Below are 10,097 nucleotides of genomic sequence, written 5' to 3'. Positions count from 1 at the left end.
CGTCAATTTTATTTTCCTCTGATCGTTACCTTCAATAGAAGGTCTTCACTCTGAATAAGTTTTTTTTTACAAATTTACGCGCGATGTACACGCTTCAAAACAACACACCTTTATCAAATACTGGAGTCAATGCTGGAGAGGTTGTAAGATATGTTCGAAATGCGTTATCCGGTACTTCAAAAGGTGCTAACGACCCTGGAATCAAGAACAGGTCCATAGACGGGTTCCTGAAGGACGCGAATGAATGGAAACGAACCTTAGAACGAAGAACGGAACAGAAATCTTGTGGATTTTTTGCAAGGCCCGATTATAAGTACAAGGAATGCGGAAATGTAGTGTTGAAGAATAAAAAACTAGTCATCAGTAGTTTAAAAGAAATAGGAAACAGTTTTCATACTCAGGTATAGGCCGTTTACTTCAGATTATTTAAGTATAATTTCCCAGAATCCCGATTTTCCCAGCAAAAGTTAATTGCCCTTATCGGGGAAAACTTCGTCGGGGAAAAGTGACGAAATTTTGGCCAAGTGACGAATATTTTTCCCCGACGAAAATTTTCCCCGGCCTTAAATGCGTTTACCAACTACCAGCAAGTGACGAATATTTTTCCCCGACGAAAATTTTCCCGATAAGGTAAAGGTCTAATCAGGATACATGTAATGTAAACTTATTAAGCGTGTATTTAGGTAGCGTACGGGTTTAACGGTGTTTCGACGTATTAGTCTTTTTTAAGTCGATGTTTCAGTGTTTGAAGAAACAAGCTGTAGGTTTTTCGATTCAATTTTAAGATTTTGTCAGTTATTTAAAAAAAACTGTCGCTTTTTCTGTGTAGGTGACTCATGTACGCCCCCAACTGGAGTCAATGCTGGAGATGTTATCCAGTATACTTCAAAAGGTGCTAACGACCTGAGCACCGTAGTCTAATCACTTAGCTTGATTGCTTACTAAAACATTTCCATCTTCATTTCAGCATGAAAACCGTTCGAATGCACGTCAAGAAGAAAATAAAGACACTACGCAAGCAAATCAACAGGTAAGGTTTAGAGGGTATTTCACGGTCGAAAAAAATCACTTGTCATCAGGACCACTGCGCTCCCGTTACGTCTTTCTGTTTGTCTCAAGTTGTGGAGCTTTTTGCGTCTTAACCAACTGAAAGTCGTCATTTGATTTGATTGAATCCAAAAGTTGAATCAATAGATGGGTGTTTCCAGTCATTACAGACATCTACAGCCACAATAAAGGAGATGCAATAAAGGAAACTTCCCATAAAAAAGACCGCTATAGACATAGATTTGTAAAGCCCCAAGGACTAGATGTCGGACTTTAAGTCATCGCAGGCAAAAAAAAGTGAATATCTGAAGAAATATTGTTGCTATTGTTTTCGAAAACCCGCGAAAGCTTCTTATTGGTAAAGCGCTTAAATTCTATTGTAATGTCACGTGACTTAGGTAGGATTTCTTACCTAACCACGACACACTTTTCAGCAAAGGTACGTACTCCATCTAGCCCTTCAGGTTTTATAAATCTATGGCTATATATTGTTATCGATGTCATCATCCGTTAAAGAGACAGTAAACGCCAGGAGAGTGAGTGAGTGGGTGAGTGAGTTTCGAAGACCGCTAAGTCTACCGGATGTAAATTCGCTTCAACAGCAGAACCTATTTGTATTTTCCACAGGCTTGGAGATTATCTCCTCAGATAAGGATTTAGTCTTAGTTTTACTTTTACTTAGCTTACTTACATTTACTGATATCACCCTTTCAGCAGCAAAAATCATCCCACCTGTCCATCGCACGGTCGAATAAGAACGAGCGTGATATTGACAATGGTTTTTCGCTGATCAAGGAAAGGTTAAGAAGAGCTGAAAAGCGAATCACCTTCATCAAAGCCGGACAGAAATTGGCCGACCAACTGGTCAAAGAAAACGCTGAAAAGGTACTTTGTTTTGTTCTTGGATGAAAATAATCATCTGATTCAACGGAAAATCTTTCTACGTTCCTCTAAAAAAGGAATTTAGCTTTATTACAATAATGTACAAAGTTTCCTGTCTCAGCGAGGTACAAAAGAGGTTTTTCGATCTCCAAATTCAACAAATTTCGAAGAATTTTGGTTAGCTAGGTTGTTTCCATCTGAGACAAAAAAGACTTTCCTTTAATCACTTAATCACTGTTATTAGGCCTAAATTATTGCCAAATATGAGACGAGTTGATTTTCTGTCAATATTCGTCAAAAGTTAGAGTGTGGCAAAGGAGAAAGTCCATCGTCTAGACTAAAGATTCCCATTTATCGTCTTTTCTCAGGAGCTTGAACGACAACAAGGGAGAGATTGGAATGATGATATGGTGATGATTGATCCTTCCTGCAAAAAGAACTCAATCCCTGTAACCAATTTGACCACGGATGATGAGAAACAAAGTGGTGATGGTCAAACTGACAATCAAACGTGAGTTTGTGTTTTCGTAACCTAGGGTCTACTTAACTAACTGAACTTCTTCTGATAATTTTTTATATTCCAAATATTCGAATTAGGCGGCATGCTTAACGATAAGCCCTAGGCCAAGGTTGATTTCATTGCTAAAATTGGGAATTCATATTTTCTTTGGTGTAAGCATAATTTTTTGGCTTTGAAAAGGCTACCAAGTTGCAGTAGTTTTCAACGCATTCGTTATTAAAAAAAACTGATCAAACTCAGGATTTTTGTGTGACTTTCGCATTATTTTCCTTGGAAAAAAAACTCTTCAAGCCTACCTAAAGGACACGTTATACTTCCTCTTTCAGAGAAACAAGAAGCTACCGATATTTCGCTGAGAAATTGGAGAATATAGTCACTATCTTTAAGATTGTACAAAACATGCGACCTAGAGATCTCAAAACTAAGGTAAGAGTCGATCGGTCGTAATAATAAAGATAATGTTTCCAAAATTTAGGGTCGGAAAAGTGCAAGATAGAATTTAATTTCTTTTTCATACATATAGTTCGAGAGCTGTCGGCCTTTTTATTAGGTCATAAGCCTCAGAATATCAACCATCCTCAACGTGTTCGCCGTATCGAAAACTGTCAAAAAGGTTTTGTCAGATCAGACATTAGCGGTCTCTTTGATCTCTACGATTTTCATTGTCCCTAAGGGTTGTACTAATCACCTGTAAAATTTCAGCCACGAGGCTTATGACCTAGATTTAAGCCCTTTTTTGACCTCTTTTTTGGGCTCGTAGAGATCAAAGAGACCGCCAGTGTTCGATCTGATGAAACTTTTTTGACAGTATTCGATACGGCGAACACGTTGAGGATGGTTAAAATTCTGAGGCTTATGACCTAATAAAAAGGCCGAAAGCTCTCGAACTAATAGTGATGTAAGATTAACCATTTTTTTTTAAAACAAGCTTGAATAAAATGTACCTCAAAAAGTACATACTTGAAATTCTTAATTTTCTACTACTTCAAGGCTGTGAAACACATTTGTGTGTTATTTACAGCAGTGGATTTTCGGTATTATTATTCATCATGATATGCACCCTTGCAATGTCTTCACGCGTCGCAATGCATTTCATGAATTTTCAATTTCAAACAGGTTCAATTGCTATAACTTTGATTTTCATAGACTCCTCTCTCACTGGACGCGCTGAAAAGTTTAAAGAACTCTAATTTCTACGAGAACCGGCGAACAGGGCGTCTTTCCATCCTATCTCAACGCCACGAATCGTTAAGTCATGGCACAACGCCCAAAACCCGAGACGCCGGAACGAAGATACCACATGCTAGTAATCTTCATGAAAGCACAAGTCGCCATAGTGAGATTGGTAGCCCAAACCTCGCCACACCCAGAATTAGAAAGTAAGTAAGCCAGCCAATCACGATCATTCCATAGTTATGTTAATAGAAGTAAAGTAACTACGCTTTCTATAAAAAGTTTTAGTTTCAATCAAAAAATAAGAATATGATAAGAACAATTTGAGGGTGTCAAATTGTCAAAGTGCTAGAAAAATGAGAACAGTCGAGCCTCACCAAAGAATTTAAATAAGTTTACTTCCACAGTACAGCAACGAATTCCAAACAAAACCGACGTTTGTCGCCCGTTTCTTTTTCACGGCACGTCGAGAATGTGGACGACTTCATCACAGTGGAACCAGCAACTCCGTTGACAGCAGCAGACCAACAACTAGAAGTGAATAACAATTGGATGAAGGTAGCACCTTCTAGACATGGCGGGATGAATGCTAATGTGTCCAGACAACAGATGAGTCATAAAAGGTAAGTGTATTTCCACCTCTATAACTATATTCGATCTGGAGCTTATTTTGACCCTATGAACAATAAGTTTCTTCGGCTAATGATTTCCAAAGATTTCTAAATCTAAAATCCTTAATTTAAAATCTCATCAGCAAGACATAATTTTTTTCTAGACAACGTCAACCATCGCTTTGGCATGTAGCCAGAGCTCGTCACTCTTCGAAGACCCTGCCACCAATCTCTTTAGACGCAACGCCCAGCCGAATGAACGCCTCCAATAGTCCCAACCCTATGACATCTTCCAGAAGAAAGTAAGAGCGATATCTGTCAGGAGGACTGGTTACTAAAACCTATAAAACCTATTCTTTTATTTTCCTAGTCCGTCTTTTCAAAGGGGAGTTGGCGAAAGAACGGAAAGAATGCCTTTTGATCATCCATAGGGAAGAACAAATTTATTTTAAACCAAAAAGCATTTTTATAAGGATTGGTATAGCTATAGCTCTATTAAAGTTTACGAAATCTCAAGAGCAACTAGCGTAGTTCAGCTATGACTGGGTAGTTTTGACCCTAAGAATACGTACATAGTTCAACGGGAGAAGGTCCCACTTTCCGGAAGTAAATCTAGAATTAACTGTATATACATCAGAGACGTACACTAGTCTACATTAGAGAGATTATAAATTACATTCTTAGGGCCTAAGAATGACCCTAAGAATGTAATTTATAATCTCTCTAATGTAGACTAGTGTACGTCTCTGATGTATATACAGTTAATTCTAGATTTACTTCCGGAAAGTGGGACCTTCTCCCGTTGAACTATGTACGTATTCTTTCTCTAGAATCACTATCTATAACAAACACAACAAAAATCAATCACCCGTCATGTCCCAGCAACAATCATACAGAGTACCAGAAACCTGGGATGAATTTGTTTCTATGGAAACTGGTACCACAACAACTGGAACAGGGGGTCAAGCAGCGGCCAATGCTAATAAGAATGAGACGACTGAAAATCAGCTGGACGTCAATAATAATTTTGTGAGAGGACCCTCTCGAGTTGGAATTCATTCGAACACGTCTAAACAACAGATGAGCTTCAAAAGGTGAAATATTTTCTAGTCTGATTTTTTCGTACGAAAATAAAGCTCAGTTCAAGAGCAATCAGGACTGAATGAACTCTTGTAATAGACATTTTAGAATGGGCTGGGCACTCAAGCTTTACTGGATGTGGTCTTTAAGGGTAAGTTTTACAGGCTTCCCAAAGTGCAATGTAAGGGTCGGTATAAATAAGATGGTGAGAAAAACGAAGTTTTTAGGCAGAATTGTGGAACATTTATAAACCATTATGCCCTTGATCATGGACTGAAAATTTAAAAAAACGCACCAAATTCGGATAAATTTTCTGTGCAATGTTTGAGATCTTAAAACTTTGTCCGCACATACGTTTGTTTTCTAATCGAGTTATTTCATAGGCATCGGTATATATTAGCCTAGAAGTATCAACTTATATAGCCCGAACACCCTTTTTTTCACAGGCAACGCGTACACACGTGGAACACGAAACAAACAACTGAAAACATTCCATTGTGGCAAAAAATCATTCAACAGAGTCATCAACGCGATATCAATGAAAAAGGTTCGTCTCTCAGACCGTTTGGTTGGTTTTTAAAATTTAATCTTGGTTCGGTGTGGTTTGTAGAGTAGTAGTTTGCGATTCAGACGATTTCATAATCGATGATATGATATAATCGTGCATTCGATTTCGAAAAGTTAAGTTCTGTCTGGGATATTGACACCTTTGTACAATTGATTTGCTCCAGGAAGAACAGATTTCAGGATAGTAATTTGTAAAAACGACCCTGTGTCACAAACCCAAAACGGAATGACCAACTGCAAAAACTTGCCAAAAATCTTACCCGGTGGAAGAAATTCCTCAACGATTTTATTCCCATTCGAAATTAGGCGGTTTAAATTGCACTCCAAAACCATCTCTGTTGACGTTGTTGAACTTTTTGAAAAATAGATTTTCTATCCTCATTTGGATTTCGATAGAAATGTTTATCCCCACTGAGAGAAAAAGTTTCACTTGGATTGTGAGCAAGTGGTGTGTAAAAACTTTCCTATTGATCATGCATAGTTTAAATCGGTATTGCTTTGCTAAAATGACGCTCATTTAGTCTTTCTTTAACTCACTTTTAGATATACAGAACGCTAACGCAAAGAAGCAAGGGTAGGTTGTGAATATTTTTCATCCTTGTTGAAATTTCGCATTCCGCTTGCGATCAATGTATCTTTCAACAAATTTCCGACCTTTTCTTTGTGGCGCACGAGTGATTTCTTAGTTTATATAATTATGCTATGCGATTGCAGGAAAGTCCTCATCAGCGGGGTGTTCGATTCTAAAAGACGTATGTGTGACCAAAAATGTGACAAAACTTTGCCTTAAACAGTGGCTCACTTCCACTTTAGTTTAATCACCACCTACCAAAATCTGAGTACCGATACTGGTATTCGGTTTGACCAAATGATTCTCTCTCTTTAGAAAATCGTCCTCGGAAAAGCACGAAGAACTTTTGTCCAGTTTGGTGAACGGTTTTGAGAAGACCAAGAAAAAATATGCTGACAAAGTGGAAAAAGAATTAATCAATAGAGCAGAGTATGAAGAAAAATTCTACTTTTTAAATCCTTCTTAGATGTTACGGGCTTTCTGTAATGAATGAATAAATGAATGCATGCATGCAGGGCTAGATTTTTTATAACAAATACCTCTGGGAATTAATTACTTTTAAGCTATATTATAAAAATGAGGTGAGCGTTGCTCGTGACGTAATTTATGAAAATGCCTATTGTGACTGTTTTTATTTTTTCAAGGTTCTTTTGTTTTTAGTGCTTACCAAGTGCAATACGATGCGATCGCTGCGACACATTTGAAAGAACAAGATTTGAAGCGCATGCGCACACGTGTCCAAGAATGGAGACAACTGATCAATGCAGAAAGTGCACGACCTCCCACATGGTATGGAAATGTTTTATTTTGAAGAAGTTGATTCTTCTTGCAAGGAGAGGTTGTCACACCCCTCACATATTCCTTTGTGCCCTTATTCGGGATATACACCCTTGCAATATTTTTCGATCTTTTGTCATTTTTTACAAAAGAATCTATATTTATAATCCGATTTAACATTGGTGTTACAAAAGTTAGAATTAAATACTTAGAGTCTGTCTCAAAAGTATCTGGGCACTGTACTTTTTTGACAATTTTTAAGCATGTTTTATGTTGTATAAAAAAGCTATACACCGTTGGAAAGATATTTTTAAGGAGAGTAATCTAGAAAAGTAAAGACTTTGAAATCTTGAAGAAAAATCAAAAAGAAATTTCAAATCTGTGTTCAGATATTTCGTACCTTCGGGCGGTAACGTTTTATCCAACAAAGACAAGTGGGCTTAATAAAGTCATTGCAGTGGAACAATTCGTGAATAAAGGTGTAAAGGTCACATATTGTGAAAATTCTTGTTACAATTTAAAGATTGACACCCCTGTCTCAGTGAATCAGGATGATAAGAATATTTCAGTCAGTGTGGGGAATTACTAGGGAGCTGAATGCCAATGGGAATGGAAATAGCCTTAAATTCGGTAAGGATTCTCATAATTTATAGTGGTGATAAAATTCCAGGAAGTACTCTCGGGTACCTAATAGCCGGAGGGAATGGAAAAAATCTCAAAACTTAATAAGCAGGGGGAGGTGTTGGAATAAAAATGTCCTGGGTGGAAAATTCTCAACTTCAGTTGAGCTACAATCTGACAATGTCTGTCTGTGTGTCTGTCTGTCATAAAAACTTTAGGGCAGCCTGGAGACTTCAAAAATGCTTAGATTTGACTGAAATTTGGCACACTTGTTCCTTGGGTGAATATCTGGGGGCATTTTTTCATTTTTTGAAAATTTAGATTTTTGGGGCCTGGGGACGAGTTTTTCGCCAAAACGAGGCTAAAACTTTGGGGCAGCCTGGAGACTTCAAAAATGGTCGGATTTGGCTGAAATTTGGCACACTTTTTTTTTTTTTATTTAGATTTTTGGGGCCTGAAGACGAGTTTTTCGCCAAAACGAGGCTAAAACTTTGGGGCAGCCTGGAGACTTCAAAAATGGTCGGACTCGGCTGAAAATTTGCACACTTGTTCCTTGGGTGAATATCTGGGGGTCTACAATTGGGCCTATGAATAATTTAAAGCCACTGAAGTTGAGCCCAGTGCGTTGCGCACGTTCGACTATTTTTGAAAAGGAGATTAATACAGCAGAATTAGAGCAAAAGAGGGAAATTTCAAAAAAAAATTCCCAAAAATCAATAAGCGGAGGGGGGATTGGAATATGTCCTGGGTGAAAAATTTTCAAAAAATTAATTAGCGCCCCCCCCCCGGCTAGGTACCCGAGAGTTATTCTCAATCGTACTACAATCGTTGACAGAATTGCGTCTGACTACTCATTTCCCTATGCTGAGTTCCCCCTTCCCCCACTGACTCCAAATTAACACTGAAGATGGGAGAGGGAGTGACAAATAGTTATGTCCAGGATTGTACATCCTCATTCTGGTGATATTTATCTGATTATATGATTGCTTTTATCTCAGGATGGAACTTTTGAAGATGGAACAAAAAGAACTTGGTATCAAAAAGAACGACGCTGGTATGGGAGCAAAATTTCAACAGTTGCGAAAATACGTGGATACTCAAGGCTCAGCTGTATTGAAAGCGAAACTGTGTTTGTTGGTTTTATCGCTACCGGCGTACGAAATTTGTAAAGTTCCAATGCAAGATGCGGCAAAGGTAAAGAGACATACTTTCGAAAAAAATCATCTCAAAACTGTGTGGTTGTGTTTCAACCTTTTATTTAGATTAAGATTTATTAAGATTGTTTTTTTGAAAAGATTGAAGAGTCTAACTTATCTATAAATGGATAATTTCATTGCTAATTGAATTAACCTAATCATTAGTGTTTTTTTATGAAAACCTTTTCATTTCAGTTCTTCGCAAAACACATCGTTGACACATCAGAGAACAACATCAACGAGTGGCTGGTGTCTCGGAAACTTCTGACCAACAATAATAAGAATGAAAATAACGATAATGTAGAAAATTGTAACAAATAACTTTTATGAAATAGAAAGATAATATTTAAGCGAAAATACTTGAGTTCCTCGGGTGATAAAATCTTTCAAGCCATACGCCTTTAATAACATACACAAAGGCCTACGAATGATATAAAAACTCTAGCCTATACATATTAGAAATCAGCAAGGGTTAAAAGTTCTAAAAAGTCTGACACAATTTTTGAACAAGTAGAAAAAATCTTCATTTTTATTCTTTAGTTTGCAACTTTTCAAATATATTTCATCTTTTAGATTATTCCTCTCAAGAACATCTTTCTAGCGAAAAGTCAAGCATATTTTATTTTTTTTCGAAATACTTTCGCGGATAAGACATTTTCAGGTTTCCATTGGGACTTATTTTCGCGGATGATAACCAAAATAAAATAACCGCGAAAATTAATCCCATTAAAGTAATACATGCTGAGAAATCGTGGCTCCATACTTTTGGGACAGACTTTTCCAAAACTGCAAAATTAATACAAACAATTATAAGAACTGTAATCATTCGAATTTAGATTTTTTTTCGTTCATTCTTAAATATATTGTTAATAAGCTACAATCTTGCAAGGTAAAAAAATAAAGTAAAATTTCAATTGCTAAAAGGAAAACATTAAAAAACTAAAAAGTTGTGTATGTAGAAAAAATAAAGATAAAACTTACAAAATATTTCAATACAAAATTATCTAAAAGTGTTTCTGTTACATTAAAAATCAATCAAATGATTTGTGATA

The 10,097-nt window shown here is 36.9% G+C and overlaps 1 protein-coding gene across 2 annotated transcripts; it reads left to right on the top strand.

The window, feature by feature from the left end:
* Positions 1 to 54: 54 nt before the first annotated feature.
* Positions 55 to 9,387, top strand: LOC136816015 (uncharacterized). 2 transcript variants are annotated; one of them, XM_067072438.1, is made up of 15 exons: positions 55 to 401; positions 968 to 1,030; positions 1,765 to 1,932; positions 2,298 to 2,440; positions 2,776 to 2,875; positions 3,596 to 3,828; positions 4,030 to 4,245; positions 4,398 to 4,535; positions 5,064 to 5,327; positions 5,760 to 5,860; positions 6,424 to 6,454; positions 6,767 to 6,880; positions 7,112 to 7,240; positions 8,848 to 9,043; positions 9,241 to 9,387. In XM_067072438.1, the coding sequence occupies exons 1-15, from the start codon at positions 84 to 86 to the stop codon at positions 9,364 to 9,366; spliced, it is 2,340 nt and encodes a 779-aa protein (XP_066928539.1). In that variant the 5' UTR covers positions 55 to 83; the 3' UTR covers positions 9,367 to 9,387. The 2 variants fall into 2 exon arrangements, with proteins under 2 accessions (XP_066928539.1, XP_066928538.1); XM_067072437.1 differs by having other exon boundaries at positions 1,762 to 1,932; positions 9,241 to 9,381.
* The last annotated feature ends 710 nt before the right edge of the window (positions 9,388 to 10,097 follow it).

Source organism: Clytia hemisphaerica, unplaced genomic scaffold (assembly GCF_902728285.1).
Source record: "Clytia hemisphaerica strain Z4C2 unplaced genomic scaffold, Clytia hemisphaerica genome assembly, whole genome shotgun sequence".
NCBI lineage: Eukaryota > Metazoa > Cnidaria > Hydrozoa > Leptothecata > Clytiidae > Clytia > Clytia hemisphaerica.
The sequence above is the reverse complement of the archived record's forward strand: the minus strand, read 5'-3'. Positions and strand labels throughout refer to the sequence as shown.

Bases quoted from the DNA above. Each gene is read 5' to 3' on its own strand.
- LOC136816015 (XM_067072437.1), top strand. From the start codon at position 84: ATGTACACGCTTCAAAACAACACACCTTTATCAAATACTGGAGTCAAT. The intron at 4,246-4,397 runs GTAAGTGTATTT...ATTTTTTTCTAG, and splicing joins CAACAGATGAGTCATAAAAG to ACAACGTCAACCATCGCTTT. The intron at 7,241-8,847 runs GTATGGAAATGT...CTTTTATCTCAG, and splicing joins AGTGCACGACCTCCCACATG to GATGGAACTTTTGAAGATGG.